General features: G+C 46.6%; 1 protein-coding gene across 1 annotated transcript; it reads left to right on the top strand.

Annotated features, from left to right (window-relative positions):
- The first annotated feature begins 2,879 nt into the window (after positions 1 to 2,879).
- LOC114592394 (zinc finger protein RFP-like) lies at positions 2,880 to 17,064 on the top strand. The gene is made up of 7 exons (XM_077923568.1): positions 2,880 to 3,302; positions 7,396 to 7,491; positions 8,286 to 8,516; positions 10,196 to 10,218; positions 12,043 to 12,161; positions 13,319 to 13,351; positions 16,474 to 17,064. Exons 1-7 carry the CDS (start codon positions 2,880 to 2,882, stop codon positions 16,989 to 16,991), a joined length of 1,443 nt encoding a protein of 480 aa, XP_077779694.1. The 3' UTR covers positions 16,992 to 17,064.
- The last annotated feature ends 4,402 nt before the right edge of the window (positions 17,065 to 21,466 follow it).

Genomic DNA, 21,466 nt, shown 5'->3' with positions numbered 1-21,466 from the left:
CAGCCATTGATGTTCCCCAAAACCCTTTCATTAGAAAGATACAAGCTGTTGTTGGCAGAAGCAAAGTTATGCATTTTGCCACAGTGCTGCTCCTGCGCTCTAGCATGCTGTCCGTTAATTCTGCTGACAAAGCCTATCTAAACTTGTTTATTTCTAACTACTACTGCACCTGTGTGACCCTCAGCCTAGTGCCGCTACTGACTTGTTAACTTCTTAACTAATACAGTGGTACCTCAGGTTACATATGCTTCAGGTTACAGACGCTTCAGACTCCGCTAATCCAGGAATAGTACCTCCGGTTAAGAACTTTGCTTCAGGATGAGAACAGAAATCCTGCTCCGGCAGCACGGCAGCAGCGGGAGGCCCCATTAGCTAAAGTGGTGTTTCAGGTTAAGAACTGTTTCAGGTTAAGAACGGACCTCTGGAACGAATTAAGTACATAACCAGAGGTACCACTGTACTGCAGGAATGACCTTTGGCTCATGAGCCATTGTTCGTCTGATGGTTTGTGCCCTTATCAGCCTGGCTGTTTGTGCCTACAGCCTACTGGTCCATTGTTAGTGAAAATAAAAATGGCCCCCAAGACTTTTTGTGTCCTGAGAGTCCTTAGTAAAAATGACCTTGGACAAACTTGGTAAAATAGGAAGGTTTTATTAATACATTTGCAAATGGGTGGCTGCAGCATGAAGAGCCAGCAACCACAAGGATCGAGAGATTATGCACATCTTTTAAAGTCTCAAAAATTCCTCTTCCCCCTCCCTCACAGAGAAGATGTGGAAAACCCCATCTGGTAACAGCATCTCCAGTTCCCTCAATCATAATACAAATAAGGCAATTTCCACAACACATCAGAAGATTGCCCCTTTTGACCATGAGATGTTCCATTGCCATGTTCCACCTTTAGTTTAGCAACAGGTGTTGACGTGGAACTTTTGTGCTTATGCCAACCACACCACACCCTGTGTTCTTGTGAATCTTTGCACCTGTGCTCTGCTTTCTGCTAATCTACTTTTGTAGTTTATGATTAACTCCTAACTGCTAGCTTCCTACACAGCAGAACTTGCTTTTTGTGAGACAAGCAAAATAGAGCTTTTATGATTTCTACTGCTAAGGTAGGAGCATTTTACTTAAAAATATTTTTTATTTAAGCTTTATAGGTGCAATCTATAAAATGTATAAGCTATCGGTGCCCAAATGAAAACCTCTGAATTCCATACAATGAAGAGGCAACATATATCATTCCTCACATCCATTGAGTGCCTCCATGGACTGGCAGCAGCTCTGCAGGGCCTTCAGGCAGGGGGCCTTCCCTGAAGATGAACTTGCCAGGGATGGTGGGAGTTGTACTTAAGCAGTGTTCCCCCCCAAAAAAAGTTTAGGGGTACTCTAATTCAGTGGCGGAGGAAGGGAGGGGCAGGGGGAGCGGGCTGCCCCGGGCTCCATTCTGAAGTGGGGGTGACATTTGGCGCGCTCCCCCTGCCCCCCGCGACTCCCAAGCCAACCCGCAGCCCCAGAGGAGCTCCTTCCCTCCCTGCAAAGCTGCTCCCCCGCCCCCCCCTCCTTGGCTGACTGCAGCTCGCTCCTTTCCCCACCAGTTGACAGGGAAGGAGGCTGCAGGCGGGGGGGGGGGGGGTCGGACGCCTCTGTGGCACTTTCTTTCTTTCTTTCTTTCTTTCTTTCTTTCTTTCTTTCTTTCTTTCTTTCTTTCTTTCTTTCTTTCTTTCTTTCTTTCTTTCTTTCTTTCTTTCTTTCTTTCTTTCTTTCTTTCTTTCTTTCTTTCTTTCTTTCTCCATTTCCTCAAAGGAAATGATAGAACGATCCTGGAGGGAGCGGGATTCTGAGCTGCATATACGCTGACAGAGAGGAAAGGAATCCTCGCTTTACACAGCCTGATCCTGGCGGACACCCCCCCCCCCTTTCTGGCAAGGGATGAGGTCAGTCTCCGTCCTGGCTGCAACTTTGGGGAAGAACTTGCAGGACGCCTCCGGAGAGTAAAAAAGATGGGTCATCCTTGCTGTTGCCCCATTAAGGTGAGGGATCGATAGGACGGGTGGGGGAGAGACTGCCAGGCTTTTCCTGCAAGCTCTTCCTTTCTTTTTCAACCCTCCACCCGATGGATTCTCCCCACAGAGCTTACCACGTATTTCTCTCTCTCTCTCTCTCTCTCACTCACTCATCTTAGCGGAGTCTGTAACCTGAAGCATACAGTGGTACTTCGGGTTACCTACACTTCAGGTTACAGACACTTTAGGTTACAGACTCCGCTAACCCAGAAATAGTACCTCGGGTTAAGAACTTTGCTTCAGGGTGAGAACAGAAATCGCGTGGCGACAGCAGGAGGCCCCATTAGCTAAAGTGGTACCTCAGGTTAAGAACAGTTTCAGGTTAAGAACAGCCCTCCAGAACGAATTAAGTTCTTAACCCGAGGTACCACTGTAATTGATTATTTGGACGGATAATTTGTTATGTTGAAATTGTATAATAATGATAATAATAATAATAATAATAATTAGCAACCAGAGTTTTCATCACAGAATCAAGTCCCACTTGCTAAATCAGAACTCCCGTCCATTTAGGGCAGCAGCAGATTTTTTCCAATTAAAAAATGACAAGGAAGCGTATGAATGAAAATGATATAGTATGAATACCACAACTTACTAGTTACGTGTGTGTTTGTGTAATCAAAAGCATGGGAAACAATCAAGAAGCATCGCGGCTACTTGAGAAAACAACTGCAAAGACCTGGGGACATTTAAAAAACAAAACAAAAAAAAAATCACGTGGTCACTGAGTTTCTGAATCATTTCCAGTAAGGAAACTCCCGGTGGCTGAAAACTGAGAAAGTGAAACTTAACTCGAATCTTCGGTGCGAGGGAGACATGGCTGCTGCAGGGTGTCCTGTCCAGAATCTTTGTGATGAAGCCACTTGCTCCATCTGCCTGGAATATTTTAAGGATCCAGTGATCATCCCAGAGTGTGGGCACAACTTCTGCAGATCCTGCCTGATCCACTGCTGGGGGAAATTGGAGGCAAAGGCTTCCTGCCCTCAATGCAGAGAAAGAGTTCAGAGAAGGAGCCTCATCCCTAACCGGCAACTGGCTAATATGGTAGAAATAGCCAAGAATCTCAGCCTTCAAGGAGGGAAAGAAGAAAGAAAAGGAGGAGTCTGCGAGGAGCACCAGGAGCCCCTGAAGCTCTTTTGCAAGGAGGATGAAGCCCCCATCTGTGTGGTGTGTGACAGATCAAAGGAGCACAAACACCACGAAGTGATTCCTTTGAAGGAGGCTTTTGAGGAATACAAGGTAGGAGATCCCTGGATCCTGAGGGGGAGAAATAGCTGTGGATTCTTCTTGGGAGGTTTTCTTTTTTCCTCTCCCCCCCCCTTTATTCTTATTGAAAAAATACATACAAATAGCACAAATACACATAGAAACAAATAACACAAATATACATATAATACATATAATCCCTACAAACTCGGATACGACACCTTACCCACCCCGTGACCTCCCTCCACCACGGCTCGATTTCCTTAAATTTTTATTTGATTATTTCATTGCATTTTTAAGAATCTTCATCTCTTACATTTCATCTCTTCATCTCTTACATTTTCGTCTTTACTTTATCTACTTACTTGCCGTATTTTTTGCCCTATAGGACGCACCGTCCCATAAGGCGCGCCTAGTTTTTAGGGGGGGAAATAAATGGGGGGGAAATTATTTTTCCCCCAGGCGCGGGGCTGGGGTGAGGGAAGCCCGAGCTTCCCCCGACCCCAGCCCCCAAACAGGCAGCTCTCTGCAAGCCGTGGGAGCCCAGCGCCGGCTCCCGCTGCTTGCGGAGAGGTCCGTGAAGCCTGGACGCGCTGAGCTCAGCGCGCGCAGGTTTCAGCATGCAGGCAACTCTCCGCAAGCGGCAGGAGCCCATCGCTGGGCTCCCGCTGCTTGCGGAGAGCTGCGCGAAGCCTGGAGAGCGAGAGGGGTAGGACGCACACTCATTTCCCCTTCATTTTTGGAGGGGAAAAAGTGCGTCCTATAGGGCAACAAATACGGTACTTACTTACTTAATCTATACTTGCTAGGCATATATTCATATTCTCACTACATATTAAATCTATGCATATTAACATATTCTTTTTAGAACAGTATTTTTCCAGGTATACTTCAAAGCAATTCCATTCTAATTTTAAATTTTGATTTGTTTGGGATCCTATGGCTGCTGTTAGTTTTGCTAACTCTGTGTATTCACTTAACTTATAAATCCATTTTTCTTTAGAGGTTATTGCCTCACTTTTCCATTTGCTGCCTAGTACTATTCTAGCTGCTGCTGTGGCATATAAAAAAATTCTTTTTTTATTCTGTGGGATCTCACTCCCTATTATGCCCAATAGATATGCCTCCGGGTTTTTTTCCTATGGAGGTCCTGAGCATTTTTTTTTAACTCATCATGTATTATGCCCCAGAAGGTTTTAATCTTTTCACATCTCCACCAAACATGGATCGGTGTTTCTTCAACTTTTCTGCATTTCCAACATAGGTTAGACTTTAGTTTATAAATTTTTGTGAGTTTGGCTGGTGTCATGTCATTTCATAGCTATCAACTTTTCCCTTTTCTTGCGAGGAATCCTATTTGGAATAAGGGAATTTCCCTTAAAAAAGGGGAAAAGTTGACATCTATGTGTCATGTACCACCTAAAGAACATTTTTATAAAATTTTCTTTAATAGAGTAGCAAGCTGTAAAGTTAATGTCTACTTGCCATAGTTTCTCCCACTGTTCTAAACAGATAGTCCTGCCGATGTCTTGGGCCGATTTTATCTGCACTTCCTTTACAAGTTCATCCTTCAGGTCCCACTCCAATAGGAAATCATACATTTTTTAATAGAAGTTTCTTGTTATTTTGAGTCCTCTTTACCAAAACCTCTTTTGATATCTGATTTGAAGACACTATTCAGCTGATGATATTGGAGCCAGTTAGATGCATGTTGCCTTAGCTTCCCAAATGGTTTTCATTTTAATTGGCCTTGATCTTCTGTTACCGGCTGTCTATACGAGGGCCAGTGTCTTTCCATGTTCATTTTTTTAACAGCATGTGCTTCCAACGGGGATATCCACCAAGGAGTTTGTGGCTCCAATAATGACTGGTATCTGGTCCAAACTTTAAATAAAGCATTTCTAAGGATGTGACTAGTGAACCCACTGTGTAAAGGTAAAAGTAAAGGTACCCCTGCCCGTACGGGCCAGTCTTGACAGACTCTAGGGTTGTGCGCTCATCTCACTCTAGAGGCCGGGAGGCAGCGCTGTCCGCAGACACTTCCGGGTCACGTGGCCAGCGTGACGAAGCTGCTCTGGCGAACCGGCACCAGAGCAGCACACGGAAACGCCATTTACCTTCCCGCTATAAAGCGGTACCTATTTATCTACTTGCACTTTGACGTGCTTTCGAACTGCTAGGTGGGCAGGAGCTGTGACTGAACGGCGGGAGCTCACCCTGCCGCGGGGATTCGAACCACCAACAATGCGATCAGCAAGTCCTAGGCGCAGAGGTTTTACCCACAGCGCCACCCGCGTCCCACTTTAGCTTTATTATAACTGAGATAGGCATCCAAATCTGTTACAGTGGCTCTCTAAATCTAAGATGTCTGTTCTCTCCAATGTTATCCAATCTTTTATCCAAATTAGGCATTCCGCCTCATAATATAATCTTAGATTTGGCAGGGCAAGATCCCTATTTCTTTCTTATCCATTCATAATTTGTATTTTGTACGGGGTTTCTTGCCCTGCCAAATGAATCTTAACAAATCCTTCCTCCAGTCTCCAAAGCATGATATTCTTTCAATTATTGGTAACAGTTGAAAAAGGAACAACATCTTAGGTAAAATATTCATTTTGATTGTGGATTCTTCTTGAGAGGTTTTCTTTTTAATTCTCAGATCCAAAGTTGTCATGGATTAATTGGTCATTGTTTATTACATTAGAAGCAGCCAAGGAGAAGCCTGAGGGCTCCTGAGATGGCTGGGAGGAGGGAGTTGAAGTCTTTCTCTCTGCTAGGGTGACAAAGTGATGTTCCCTTGAAATACTCACAGCTACTTCAAAGATTTGAACTGGGACCGTTGTAGAGAGAGAAAGGGTTAACCTCATCCACATCCCCCAGCAAGATTGCTTTGTACATATTAAGAACACTACAAGTGTAAATTGCACATACACAACTAAGTACATGTCTCTTTTGGCTACCAGGATGCCTCCTCAATGCCCTGCAAAGCAGAGAGCAGCAAGGGATCAGCTGGGGGGAGGGGGGCTGGTGGCCAGGAATTGACCAGATGGTGCAGGATGCCCCCCCCCCAAGTATCTGTTGGACGCAGATTTAGGAGGGTGTGTGTGGAAGCACCTACTGGTGAGGAGCACGCTTATATTGGGGGTGCTGTGGGGCATGTGCAATGAGGTTTCAGCTGGGGGGGGGCTGAGGATCTCCTCCCATCCCAAATGAATCATTCTGCTTCAGAATTAACTTTTAAAAATGCCTTTTAATCCCGTTTTAAAAAATCACTTGTTCTACTACAGTGGTGCAAAAATGCTCCTGTTCCATACAAGGCTAATAATGCCACATATTAGTAATAATGATGAAATGAAGCTGCCCCTTTGAACTGGTGGGATGACCAGACTGCAATCTTCTGACCGAAGGAGCGACTTAGGTGGATTCTGGCCCAGCAAGAACTTCTTTGCCCAGAAATGGAAGAAGCTGCAGCATTTAAATCTCCCCTGGTGGTCCAAGCACATGTGGGCTCTGGCTACTGCAGAGAAAATAACTGAGAAATAGCAGAAAACCTGAATTGCCATCTGACCCAATTAAGTGGCAGAGCAGTGGGGCCAAGGGGAAGGGTGGAAAAGCCCTAGGCTTGCAGAAGAGGGGTTTGGAATGGGTGAAGTTTTGAGAAGTGCTGCTCTATCCCTGTCTCTCTAGCCTCTTGGGCTGACCTCTCTATCTCTTTGATGCTAGACTGATACATCCCAGGTTTGATCCTGCCTTAGGCATTCCTTCTCCTCTTCCTACTTCTCCCTGGGACCTCAAGATGAGAAGTCAGGCTGGGACTCCCAAGGAGAGAGGAGAGGAGAGGAGGCTGAGAGAGCACTCCACAAGGGAGGGTGTTCAAGAAAGGGTGAGAGGCTGCAAGCTCTGCAAGCAAGGGGTGACCTAACTGGGCCCCTGAGCCCCACTGGGGTGCTGCAGAAATAATGTAGTTTGTCAAGGAAGCTGTAGACCCCGTACGGTTGAAAACCTCTAGACCTTTATTTCCTCCAGTAAGCTACTTTGCAAGGCCACTGGGCACAAAAAGCCAGTATAATATTCATCTCCTCTCTGTGTGTCTCAATCAAACCTAAGCTTTTCTGTGTCTCTTTAGGGAGAGATCTGTCGCTGCCTGAAGATACTGAGGAAAGAGAGAGAGGAAATTCTGACCTATAAAGCACAACTGGTCAAGGAAAGCAAAGACCTCCTTGTAAGTGCCACTCTTATTAATAGACAGGGAACAAGCAGCTGAAGAATGGAGTCAGGACTGAGGAGGGATGGGGAAATCTGCCCATTTCAGCTTCTCCCCATTTCTCATTTTTCCATATCAGGTTGTTTATTAATTTATTAATCTGAAAATGAATCAGATGTTAGGGTAGCTACATCCTTGTATAAATATTTTGATATGTACTTTACCGTCATAAATACACTTTTTGGGAACATTACCTAGCTGAGTCAACCTTGAAAAATTCAGAGATATGAATTTCAAAGGATTGCTCTGTTTCAGCCTCCTTTTCCCTCCAGCAGTTGAAACTCGCTAAGTTCACCTTTGAATGCAGCTACATTGAGTTTATTTCCCATTGTTGTTTATTATGTGAAAAGCAATCAAGGAGAAGCCTGAGGACTTGTGAGCTGAGAGGGTGGAAGCAATTCACTTCCAATCCTGATTTACAATAAATATTATCAAAAAATTATTTTTATGTCCTTGGGTGTTCTCTGAACAATTATGAACTCTGGTTCTGTCATGCCCAAAAACATGCAGGGAACATCCGTGTCCAGAAAAAAACCCCTTCCTTTAGGCTGTATCCCTCTGCAAAATAGAAGTCAACAGAAACAGCAATGGAGAGGGCCTCCCCTCAAAATAAAGGTTTACATCTTTAGCCACTGGATGTTTCCTGTCTCTGAAAAATCAGAAGTGTCCTCCCTGTGGAATTCTCACAATTCTCTTCCTGGTGTTTTGAAGGCTGAGCACCTTCCACACTCAGACCTCCTCTTTTCTTGCAGAAATTAACAGAAACGGAGAGGATGAAGACTATGGAGAAGTTCAGAGAACTGCACCAGTTCCTGGAAGAACAAGAGAAACGTCTGCTGATTCACGTGGAAGAGATGGAGAAGGAGATTGCAGGGAGAAGGGATGAGCAGCTGGCCAGACTCTCCAGGAAACTCTCCTCTCTTGAGAGGATCATCCAGGAGATGGAGGAAAAGTGTCAGCAGCCAGCGAGTGAACTCCTGCAGGTAAGATGGTGGCAGGAACAGCCCAAGGCTGTGCTCCAGGAAAAGGCTGCCCCTTTCATGTATGCAAGGAGTGCAGGGGCTGAGTTGATGGAGCCTCTAGTCAGGTTTGTAATGGACAGGAAGACCCGAGAGACCTGGGATGCTTAACTCACCTGAATGCAGAGTAGAGATTCTTCTGTGTTCTTGATGGAATGGGAGCTGATCTTCTGCTCCTTGCTGATGATTTGTCTCTGAATGCCTTCCAGCTTGGCAATGCTGCCTTCCTGCCCTGTGCTGGGCTTCACTGGGGATGCATTCTGGCCTCCTTGACCAAGCTTCTCTTCCCATTCCCTCCATGACTTCTGGGTTGATCCCCTTCCCCATGGATCCAATCAGCCCAAAATGGTGCTCAGTCACAGTGACCAAAGAGCAAGACAGAGGGCCTCATCCAGACTGCTGCTTGTCCCACCCCTTTCCTCCAGGAAATCCCACTGTTTACTGCTGAATTAGAGCAAGCATCAGCCAGGTTTTCTCCAGACTGACGTTTGCTTTGATGTTGCACTAAGGAGCAGGTTTTTCTTGAGGGAAAGTGACAAGGCAAAGGCAAACCCACTTGGACTTGATTTTCTGGGCACAGGAAAGGGAGAAGTGTGGATGAGCCCAAAGAAACACAGAATTGTTTTATTACCCCTTTGGAGGCATTTTATGCTGCAGGTGCTTTTTTAAATTTCCAGATAGAAAACGGAATTTGAAATTGGGGACTTCTGTTGTTGTTGTTTAGTCGTTTAGTGGTGTCCGACTCTTCGTGACCCCATGGACCAAAGCACGCCAGGAACTCCTGTCTTCCACTGCCTCCTGCAGCTTGGTCAAACTCGTGTTCATAGCTTCAAGAACACTGTCCAACCATCTCGTCCTCTGTCGTCCCCTTCTCCTTGTGCCCTCCATCTTTCCTAACATCATGGTCTTTTCCAGGGAGTCTTCTCTTCTCATGAGGTGGCCAAAGTATTGGAGCCTCAGCATCACGATCTGTCCTTCCAGTGAGCACTCAGGGCTAATTTCCTTAAGAATGGATGTGTTTGATCTTCTTGCAGTCCATGGGACTCTCAATAATTCAAAAGCATCAATTCTTCGGCGATCAGCCTTCTTTATGGTCCAGCTCTCACTTCCATACATCACTACTGGGAAAACCATAGCTTTTACTCTACGGACCTTTGTTGACAAGGTGATGTCTCTGCTTTTTAAGATGCTGTCTAGGTTTGCCATCGCATTTTGCCCAGGAGCAGGCATCTTTTTCTATGGGAGTCAATTTGGGACAGTGCCCTGGTAGGATTCTCCTGTAGGCATACTTATGTCTGAATTGCACAATGTAAACTGGATTAAAGTTAATAAATTATAATCTAAGACGAGATGGGGTGGAATCTTTCCCTAAAATGCTGGTGGATTTTAATAAGGATTTCAAAAAATAATTGTAAACTGATGTGAAATGTGGAGAACTTGATATCAGAAAAATCAATAATTTCAGATTGGAAAAATAAAAGCTGTGAGAAACCCAAACAGGCTGATTCCACCATCCATTCCCACAACCTTGGCATGTGCCAGGCAGACAGATATCAGAGGGCCAGTCTGTTCCTCCACTCTGAGGGGGTCTTCCTAGTGTGGCCTGTGGTGTACAGTGAATTGCCTTCTCTTTTCCCCTCTAGGATGTGAGAAGCACCTTAAAGAGGTAAGTGGATCTGGCTCATTTCCATTAGTATCACTCCATGAGGCTGGGATGCAAGAACCTCAGACATGGCCCTCCAGGGGCTGCAGGGGGGAGACTGTGGGACTCACTCCCTGCAGCACCTCACAGGTAAAAGCAGGGCCCCCTATTTTGAACTTGTAGCACCACAATTCTCCCTCCAAGGATCAAGGCCAGCGCACTGCCTCCTCCCTCCCCACATCACTTCACACAGAGATGGGGGCTGTTTCTCTTGCAATTTCTATTCATGGGCTTTGTGGTAATCAGTGGCGGAGGAAGGAGGCGGTCTGCCCCAGATGCCATCTCTGAGGAGGGGTGATAAGAAAGCACCCTGTGGGGGGCTCACCCTGCTGCCCCTGGGTGCAGCAGCACGAGCTGCCACCATTGTGCTGCCATGTGGGGAGGATCCTCCACTCGCGGCTGCACCCTCTGCCACCGTCCATACAGCGCTCGAGTGGTACCACTATGTACATGCATGTGCAGCGTCGCTCGAGCTGCGAGCAGAGAATCCCGCCACCATACATACGTATAGCCCATGTGCCTGCAAGATACGTAGCAGTGTGCACATGTGTGATATGTAGCAGCACATGTGCCTGCGCAGTATGTACGGCACGTGCGTCAGCAGGTGCGTTGCCCCGCCCCCAACACCCCGCCCCGGGTGCCGGTCCTCCTTCCTTTGCCACTGGTGGTAATTTCAAGCATCTAGAAGAGAAAGTGCCAAAGATGCTTGTGAAGAGCTTAGGACATAACAATAGAGAGCCAGTGTGGTGTAGTGGTTGAGAGCAGCAGACTCATAATCTGGGGAACCGGGTTCGCGTCTCTGCTCCTCCACATGCAGCTGCTGGGTGACCTTGGGCTAATCACACTTCTTTGAAGTCTCTCAGACTCACCTCACAGAGTGTTTGTTGTGGGGGAGGAAGGGAAATGAGATTGTTAGCAGCTTTGAGACTCCTTAGGGTAGTGATAAAGCCGGATATCAAATCCAAACTCCTCCTCCTCCTCCTCCTCCTCCTCCTCTTCTTCTTCTTCTTCTTCTTCTTCTTCTTCTATAGATTCCATGTCCAACTAGAAGCCCCCCAACTCTGGTAACTCAGTCCCTTTGAGGCACTTAGGGAGGGAAGGTCTGTTTGTCTACAATAGGTGGGTTCTTTTTCTTGGGAGCGTTTCCACCGTGAGAGGCTGAAGGTGGTCTGAGGTGGTGGGTGAAAGTCAGGTTGTTGCCTCTGGAGGGAGAGTCCCATGGGGCATGGAGTTGTGCCCTTCCTGGGTGAGAGAGGGGGTGAAGGGAGGGTGGAGGTTGTTCTCCTTGACCGCTGGGCAGCTTTGGACATCACTCACATCCTCTGGAGAGGCTCAGGGTTGGGAGGGGTTGCAGGCATTCCACCTCAGGGGTTTGGTTCTTCCATCCTGGGAGCTTCCCAGAAAGTTGTTAGGGGGCAGCATCATTGGAAGACATGGGAGTCCTCTGGTGGTGTCGCTTGGGGTTACATCTTGTCCCTTGTGATGTTTAGCAACCTTATGAAGCCACTGACAGCTGTCCTCAGGGGTTTTGGACTGAGGTCTAACCCATCTGTGGTTGACACCAAGCTTTATCCCGCTTTTCCATCTTAGTCAGGGCAGGAAGTTGAAATGCTAGACCACTGCGTCAAGGTGGGTAATGTACTGGATGTGAGTTATGAGTTGAAGCTGAATCCTGAAAATTACCTGTTGGGAAATAAACTTCCACTTTGTTCATTTTATTGAAATCTCCTGCAATAATTAGGGAGACGCTGCTACAATGGGGCCATTCATTGTTTTTATTTTCACCAGGTATGAGAAAAGAGAGAGTTCAGAAAAGCCACTGTCTTTCCCTCCAGAGCTGAGGAACAGGATCTTGGAATCCTGTGATCTAAATCGCCTTGTGGAGAATACAATGAAACAGTGGGAAGGTAATGAAAACTGGCTGCCAGGATTTCACCCTGGGAATTCTATTACTTCTTCAGAACTGAACATGCCTGGCTCTTATTGCATGGAATTGAGTAACCCCAGGATACCTTCCTTCTTGGTGCTCCAGCCTTCATTTCCTGTCCCCCAGAATGGCCCATGTATATTGCAACGCTGGATCTTGTAAATAAAGTCTGAACCAGAGTGTAGAGCAAAGTCAGGATTGTTTCATCCAATGTGCATCTGTTTGCAATTATAGGGAACCTCCTTTTCCTTTTGGTTCCCCGTCTACACAATCTAGGGTTGTCCTTTTTGAGCAGGCATAGGCAACCTCGACCCTCCAGATGTTTTGGAACTACAATTCTCACCATCCTTGACCCCTGGTCCTGTTAGCTAGGGATCATGGGAGTTGTAGTCCCCAAACATCTGGAGGGCCGAGGTTGCCTATGCCTGTTTTGGAGGTTCTCCATCTCTGAATGGAGTCAAAGAGCATTAAGAAGCCCCCAGTTCTCCCTCTGCCTCCTGCTCAGGCTTGTTTCTCATCAGTGGAGCCAAGGCCTGAGCCGTCTCCTCCTCAAACGTCCCCCTGCAGCTGCCATATCTAGGGCTTCAGCCTTCAAGATCTCCTGAGAGTTCCCACATTGAGAGTGGAAGCAAGAGGACATGAGCCCCAAAGGGCACAATTATGCTTGTTAACAACCTTAAAGATTTGTAGAAGGTTTGTGAGGAAGGACTTCCTTTTGCCTGAGAGCTCTGCGAATCCTTCCTCATCAAACTTCGCTTCTCCTTATGTTTCACAATTTTGGCTTTAATGATTCCCCCCACCACTTTACTTGGGGAAGATGTTAAGGCTGCCTCCATCTACCCTCTGCATCCTTTTACGGGATTCCTATTGCTCTGCCTCCAATCCAGTCCTCTAATGTAGAGCCCAATTTCAGGGACAAAGTTCAGAGACCATCAGGATTCATGCTGAATGTTTTCATTCTGCTATTTAAAGCTTCAGTTATTTTCATAGATTCTTCCTATGATTTTCTTGTTTTTAATTTTTTTTGTACGATTTAATTAATATTTAATAATTGTACTTGAATTTAAGGATAACACGTTATGAAGTGTTACATTTGTATGGAGATTTATTACACTTTATATCTTTTTGCTTCCTCAGATGCTCTGTTATTCAGAAAACAGATTCAGAAAGGTAAATTTCCAGGGGAGGAACAATTTCACAGGAGGTATGGGGACTGATATTTCATGGGTGTTGAACCGTCTGTTCTGCAGACTTTGGGACCCCCATCAATGGTGTAACTCTGGATAACAGTCCTCTAGTAGTTTTTGGGTTCTTTCTATGTCCCATGAATGAACTGGGAGGGTTTGAAGGCTTGGACTGGGGGCAGAGCTTGTCCCTGCGAAGACCAGTCTGAGTTCTATTCCTGAGTTCTATTTTGCTTTATTTAATAAATTTATATACTGCTTGATTGTAGGATTAAGTCTCAAAGCCTTACAATATCTTACCAAAGCCCTTAAGGAGAATCCTGCAGGATCAGTCCTATGTCCATCTTGTCAAGTTCTCATGTATAAGCAATCTCCCTTGCATTTAGTTTTCCCTCCACACAATCTGGAGAGGTTCTTTTGGAGCTTCTCAATATTTGCTTGGATTTCCCCCTCATGAAGTTGTCCAGAGCTCCTACATATGAGTAGGAGTCTGGCAGAGATACATGCCTGACTGGCATGTTCTCTCCCTCCTGGTCAGTTGTTCAGGAGATTCAATATCTTTCTCCAGCCCAAACATCACAGCGACTGATACCCACAAGCACCCAGTCCCTCCTCTACCTGAGCTGCCTCTTCCTCAGAGTTTCAACCTCACCAGCCATTTCTCGTGCTTCAGCCATCCCCATCTCCTCAGAGTTCCCACAGTTCTTAGGAGATCAGCCCCATTCCATGAGGGAGGACTTCCCATTGCACAAGTCCCTTGGAATTACATGGCAAAGCTCTGCCGATTCTTCCTCTGCAATCTGGTTTGTCAACATGCTTGGAAATTCCAGTTTCAACAGCTTTCCCCCACCAGTTTACTTGGGGCAGATGTTAACCTTCCTCCAGCCCTCCAGTTCAGATCCGCATTTCATTCGTGGATTTTGAATGATTGTATTCTGCCATTTTCTAGTATGGATTAGCATTTCTGATTTCCCCATGGAATCATGGAATAGTAGTTTGAAAGGGTCCCAAGGATGATCTAGTCCAATCCCCTGCAATGCAGGAATTACAGCTGAACATGTTAGCTGTTTTAATTCCTTAGGCCTACAGCTGTCATCTTTGCAATTATTTGTTCTGTGGTTTAATCTTTTTCTTGAAATAAGGAAACAAGAGATTCTATGTTATGGTGATGTTTTGTAAAAAGATTTTCTTTGAGCTACTGCATTGTGGCCTGTTAAGCCTGTCTTTTTGCTTCCTCAGGTGTTCAGTCATTCAGAAATCTTCAGAGAGGTAAATTTCACATGGAGACCCCAAATCACAGAAGGGGGGGGGACTAGTGTTTCATGGGGGGTAAAGAGTCTGTTCTTTACAGCCTGACTCTCACCACTGCTGTTTGTGCCACAAAGGCAAAGAGGGAGGACTAGAAGGAGAGGAGAGAAACTGCCCAGAAGGATCAGCTGGAGGAGGGAAGAGTTTCATTCCTGCCTAGAGAGAGTTGGGTTGCTTTTCCATGTGACCTTTTTCAGGCCTGGTTGCCACATGTCCTCTTTTTCTCAGACAGGTCCTCCATTTTAATGATAAAAAATTCTCCCCTGGGAGGATTTGGCAAAATGTCTCAAGTTGTTTTTTGTTTTGTTTTTGTTTTTTGTGTACAGTAACCCATGAATTTTTTCTAGTGCAATAGACTCAGATCTAAGGCACCCGGCTAAGCTAGTTTGCAGCAGAGAATCACAACAGAACAGCATCTTAAGCTAGTCACATACTGTATCAGCCTCTTCTGTTGGGGCTGAACTAAAAGGATGCTGGCTCATCTGTAAGATCTTGAAGGAGGAGTCCGGGAAGGGAAGAGTTAACATCCCTCTGCCCTTAAGGAGAGTCCATATGTACATGTTTAACAGTTTAATAACTTGTTCTATGTACACTTATGTTCACAAAGATGTGAACACGAGCCCAAATACTTTAATGTGGCAAGCGAGGGAACAATATGTATTATTGTATTCTTTTGTTGTTGAAAGTTAAGAGCACTGCTACTAGCAATATATAGCAGCTTCGGTAACTTACATAGAGTAGGGGTATTTAAAATGAGAGTTGTCATAGCCATGGTTAAAAGCAGAAGTTGGCCAATGTGTCCTCTTTTTTGCTCTTCAAAATACAGCAACTCTACACTTGCCTATCATGACTATCTCAGCCCCTAACTGGTTACCTTTTGAGTTATTCCCCCCTTCCCCCAGGGAACTAGTCTTATGATCATGGGTAGGCAAAGTTAAGGCCTGGGGACCGGATCAGGCCCAATCGCCTTCTAAATCCAGCCTGCGGACAGTTCAGGAATCATTGTGTTTTTACATGAGTAGAATGTTGCTGAAAAAGTTTGCTGACCCTTGCTTATGATATATATTAAATCCAAAAGAGAAGCATTGAATAAGCACTCCTTTGTAAAATTGCTGTGCCACCTGCTTCCTCTTCCTTGGCGGCAAGGCCTAAACTTCCAAGATGGTAGGGAAGAAGGCAAGGAGAGACCAAGTGGGTGAGAGAGATGGAGAGCAGGAATAAACAGGCTCCCCACTTAGCACAATTTTCACTTGTGGGCATGAGGGACCAGAATGTAACCCCCTTGAAATTGAGGAGAGGACCATATTGTATTATGCTGTGAACAACCCTAAAATGTATGGATGAAGGGCAGTATACAAATGTAATAAATTATATTATTTTTATTATTATTACAGGGGGGTCCACATCCCCCACCCCAACGCAGAGGTCCCCAAAGGTCAATTCCCACAGAGATTGTCAGAGGAGGGCAGCTTCTCCTTCACTAACACAAAAGAGATGAGTAAAAGGTTTACTGGGTGTTTTTTCCTCTTAGAAAATGCTTGGATTGACAAGAGAGCAGGCACAAAACACATCAAATATAAAAAAGTGGAGCAAACTGATTTAGAAAACCAACAACGAAGATATTTATTCTGAAGAGAGTCTGTAAGGAGGAATCTCAGTCTTGCATACGATGGAAAGAAATCCCATTGACCTGAAAGGGAATATGGTTTTTTGGGTTTTTGTTTTTTTTATCAGGATGTCCATTTCTGTCTCTTGGCTGATTCTGCCTCTCTTCTCTTTCCCTCATCTTCTTCCCAACAGAAAATGTCACTCTGGATCCAGACACAGCCCATCCCAAACTCATCCTGTCCAAGGATGGGAAAAGCGTGAGATTGGGAGACAAACCTCAAGCCCTGCCTGATAATCCTGAGAGATTCAGTGACCGGCCTTGTGTGTTGGGACGTGAGGGGTTCACAACAGGCAGACATTTCTGGGAAGTCATTGTGGGAAGTAGGGAAGGGTTGGCTATAGGGGTCGCAAGGAAGTCTATGGGGAGAAAGGGCTGCTTCTACTTAAGTCCTGAGGGAGGGATCTGGGCTGTGGAGAAGTGGGAAGATGAGTACTGGGCCTGCACCTCCCCTGGCTACTTTCCTCTGTCCCTGAGTGAGGACCCCAGGAGGATCCGGGTGACTCTGGACTATGAAGGGGGACATGTGTCTTTTTCTGATGCTGACTCAAGAACCGAACTCTACACGTTCTCAGGAGCCTCGTTCTCTGGAGAGACCCTCCTCCCTTTCTTTCATCTGGATGGTATTGAAACCCACCTCAGTATCTCCTGAGGAGACTAAACCTGCCTCTCAGGCCCAGCAGGAGTTTCTCTCCAGACCAGAGTGACTGATATAAAAAACATTTACCCACTAAGAGCACATTGGGCAGCTTTTCAGGGGACATTTGAGAAGATTCATTATAATCACAATCTGCAGAAATAGCAAACCAAACAAAAACGAGTAGTTGTTTTGCTTTTTGCCTATGGAATTGACCTCTCTCAAAGATCTGGTAGGACTTTCTCTGGCTCCACTATCAGGGTCACTGGCTACTGACCGGTGCAGCTGCACTCCTTTTCCTGCTTTTCCCACTGGGTGATGGTACATGTCAGAATAAAGACACCTCCCCCCCACCTCCCCTTGCTCCCTCCCTTATATGATGCTGCCGATTTTTGTGTGTCACCATAAGTTTCCCTGTGAGCCTCCACTCACCCCGTGGAAGGACACAAAAGTGTCCCATTTGGTCCAGAGCCCAAGAGGGGCCACCCAGACGCCTGTAGGAAACCTGCAAGGAGGACCAGAGAGCAAAAGCAGCCTTGCCCCCCCTGCAGCCTCCAGCAAACCGATCTTTACAAGCATGGGTGCCAACTTGAATAATAAAAAAGGGGGTTGGGGAAGATAAGCCATGATCCTCTCCACCTTAGGCTTGGTTTCATCACTGGCCCTCAGTCACCTCCAGCACCTTCCCCTGCTCCTTGGTGGTAGCACGTAACCCTTGCCCCAGACACCCTCAGCTGGGGATCAGGCCCGCTGCCTACCCCCACTGCTGACAGGCAACACCACTCTGAGAGCAGCAGGAAAGGTGTGCAGCACCAGGCAAGCAAAGGCCTGTGGACCCGAGCAGGATGCTGGTGGCTTCCAACTTGTCTGCCCCCTCTTCTTTCCCTATAGGCCCCATGTGGGACCCAGAGACATTCTGGGGAAAGGTCAAGGTGTCCCTAGATGCCTGCACACCACTTTGCAACCCCTTCAACACCATCCTCCGTTAGAAAAACAACAAATTACAAATGGGAGGGGCCAAAGGCCTGGGCAGGCACCATGGGGCCACGCTGGGAACCCCAGGTAGGAGCTGACTTGAGTGGCTATTTTGCCTAGGATATTACAGTGCCCCCCAAATTTTGTTGCCTGTGTCCCTAACACATTTCTCTTTCATTGGCAGTCAGAATGCTGAAAAACATTGGGAGAAATATGCACGTTCTAGAATTATATTTGAAGGAGCACAACACAATGTGACTTTAAATGGGTGAAACATAAGGGCTTAGGTTGAACCCTTTTTAAAGTAGGCCATGCTGGAAATAGGCATACATAGAGCTGAGCAAATGCCAATATTGCATGAGGTTGCAGAGCAGAGAGAGAAAGAGAAACCAATAAGGGTTATTCTATTGCTGCGGCTCAGAGCTGCCTTGGGCTCTTCCGCAACTGTCACCTAGTAACAGACACTCCATCAAGCTCCCTGCACTATTTCTACCCAACTCGTCATTATAGTACCTGAGCTTGTTCCTTTCCTCCTCCCTACGTATTCCCCTTTCCTTTTATGTCACTTTTAGCTTGTTTTTCATTGATCTGTGAAACTGCATTCTTATTTCCTCCCAAACAGATGCCTGTGTTCAAAGAAAGTGGTTTGAGAAGCACATTCACACTAAATCAAGCATTGCTGCAACCAGCAAGTTTTCAAACCATAGTGATGTGGGGTGGAGCAGAGAAACAAACTGCTATGACTGTTGGAAACGCAGCTGAAATTATGGCAAGATGTTGTGAGCAGGTGCTAGCAACATGGGGACTAGCAACATGGGGACTAGTGTTAAATCATTTATTCCCCCCTCACACTGCTTTTTATCCCCAAAACAGCTCTGTGAGGCTGACTGGTATCAGGAACAGCAACGGGTCCAGGGGATTCTGAATTCCTAAAGCTAAAAAGGGACTTGAACCCAGCTCTCCCCAAGCCCAAGTTTCTAGGCATCTGGTTGTCTCCCCCGTCTCTGCCGCCCAAAGTCATCGAGGACCGGCTGAAAAGTTACGCATTTACCTGCTGGGGAATATGGTTAGGACCCACCTAAGTTGTTTTAAATTGCTTTTAATTGTTGTCTTTAATGGTTGTAACCTGTACTGGAACTTTGGGGTAAAGGGCTGATTCATACTAAGAATAAGTGGGGAGCTTTATCCTCCAAGTCATCTGAATTAGGCACTCCGAGTTTAATTTCTTAAAATGATAAGCAACTGGGAGCTGCTTCTCTCACCCTGTGGACCAAGCAGTTTGCATTCTTTTCTTCGTTTTCTCTCTGCTCAAATCACAAAGGCCTCATTTTCTGGTATTTTCTTAAGTTGCACGGGTGGTTGGAGATTCTCCCCCAATTGTGGCATTTGCATGGCTTCCCCCATGTATGGGTCCCTCTGGGGACTCAGTAACATATCTCTCTAGTAAAGCTTTTCCCACAGTGGGAGCACTTGTGCACTTTCTGCTCACTGTGGATCCTCTGATGCAACTGAACCGCTTTGCACACTTGGGATAGTTTCTCTTCCATGAGCCGCTCTGATGGCTCACCCAGATCTGTCACTGGGGAAAGGGCTTCTCTCCCTCAGACCATTCGCACAGTTCCTCTCCCATGTGCACACGGCCGGATTTATGTATAGGCTAAGTAGGCTGAAACCTAGGGCCTCTAAATCTAGGGGGCCTCGCCAGCCCGCCTGCTCCGCAGTGGGCAGCCTCCCCTCTCCCAGAATTGTAAATCCAATTGAGAGGACTCCCCTGCTTGACTGCCTAAGGGCCCCGTTCCTGCCACTCACCACCTGGCCAGGGCAGGGCCAGACAGGCCTCTTAAGGACAGTTGCCGCTGCTGCTGTTGCTGCCCAGGAGGACTCAGAACAGTGCAGAATTCTTTTTAAAATGTTTTAAAATTTTCTTTTTTCCCTTTATTTTTATTTTTGTGTGTGTGTGCGTGTGTGGGAGTGGGATGGATGTTTAGTCGGGTTTGTGAATTTGTTTAATTTGTTATGTTTGTAATTTTTACTGTTTTTGGTTTGTATTGCTCTATTGTGTTTTTCCTTTTACTTTTAAGTTTTATTTTGTTCTTAAGGGGAGGGATCAGGGCTGCCTGGGAGTGGGTCCCAGCCAACAAAATGGCTGGGGCAGGTTCCACGTGGGTGGGGATGGGGTGCACTGGGACAACCAATCGCAGTGATCACGGGTAGGAGGAGGAGTTACTCTAAGACCAGACCATGTCATTACTGAGGAGGCAGGTTTAGTCGTTGTTTGAGGACTATCTCTGCTTCCGGGTCTGGTCCTGACTGGACAAATACTGGAATCAGCAAGGGATACCCACATGACCTGAAGGTGCTGCTATACAATGCCAAGTCAATGATTCATAAGACCATGACTTGATCATGGATGGAGGACTTGACCGGGCATGTGTGACAGAGACTTGGTTGGATGAAGCAGGTGGGCCTGTCCTTGCCGCTGCTTGTCCACCAGGTTTCTCTTACGCACAGCAACCCAGGCCTTGTGGGGGAGGGGGGGTTGCAGTGATTTTTAGGAAGTCATTAGTTTGGACCAGGCGTCCTATTGGTAAGACCCAGTTCTCTGAGTGCATGTTCTGGAAGTTGGGCAATAGGGGCAGTACAGGATTCCTTTGGTGTACCGACCTCCCCGCTGCACCAAGGATTCCCTGCCCGAGCTGCTTCAGGTCGTGGTGGATGTTCTCCTGGAGACACCTAGTTTGGTTGTTCTTGGGGGATTTTAACATCCATGCCGACACGACCTTACAAGGGGCCGCTCGGGACTTCGTGGAAAGCATGGTCTCCATGGGGCTGTCCCTGAATAAGTCTGGCCCAACTCATAACAGCGGACACGCCTTCGACCTGGTGTTCACCTCTATGGATGTTGGTGATCTGACACGAAGTAAAAGCGAAACTAAAGAAGTGCCATGGTCAGATCACTTCCTGGTGCAACTGGACTTCTCTGTGACCCTTCCCCTCTGCAGGGAGGGGGGACTGATTTGGATGGTCCGCCTCTACCACTTAATGGATCCAAATGGTTTCCAGAGAGTGGTAGGGAATGCTTTATCCCATGTTGATGGCCTTTTAGCCGATTCCCTGGTGGCCTGCTGGAATGTGGAGTTAACCAGGGCTAGTGACTGTTTGGCTCCGAAGCGCCCTCTCCGATTGCATGGAGCCCGGACAGCCCCGTGGTTTTCCACAGGTCTGAGGGCAATGAAACAATTGCTGAGATGGCTAGAGCGCCGGTGGCGGATAACTCATTCTGAAGCTGACCGGACACGGGTTAGAGCTCAGTGTTAAGCCTACCAAGTGGTGATAGCAACAGCGAAGACCTTCTTCACCGCCTCTCTTGCATCTGCAGAAAACAGCAGCAAGAGACTCTTTCAGGTGGTTTGCATTTTAGTGGAACCACCTGCTACATCGGTGCCCTGTACGGGCCACATGATCTCCTGCAATGATTTTGCAAATTTTTTTGCAGATAAAGTCGCTCAGATTCG

The sequence above is a fragment of the Podarcis muralis genome, chromosome 2, assembly GCF_964188315.1.
Source record: "Podarcis muralis chromosome 2, rPodMur119.hap1.1, whole genome shotgun sequence".
Lineage (NCBI taxonomy): Eukaryota > Metazoa > Chordata > Lepidosauria > Squamata > Lacertidae > Podarcis > Podarcis muralis.
This window is presented reverse-complemented; position numbering and strand designations above follow the sequence as displayed.

Bases quoted from the DNA above. Each gene is read 5' to 3' on its own strand.
- LOC114592394 (XM_077923568.1), top strand. From the start codon at position 2,880: ATGGCTGCTGCAGGGTGTCCTGTCCAGAATCTTTGTGATGAAGCCACT. The intron at 3,303-7,395 runs GTAGGAGATCCC...GTGTCTCTTTAG, and splicing joins AGGCTTTTGAGGAATACAAG to GGAGAGATCTGTCGCTGCCT. The intron at 7,492-8,285 runs GTAAGTGCCACT...CTTTTCTTGCAG, and splicing joins AGGAAAGCAAAGACCTCCTT to AAATTAACAGAAACGGAGAG.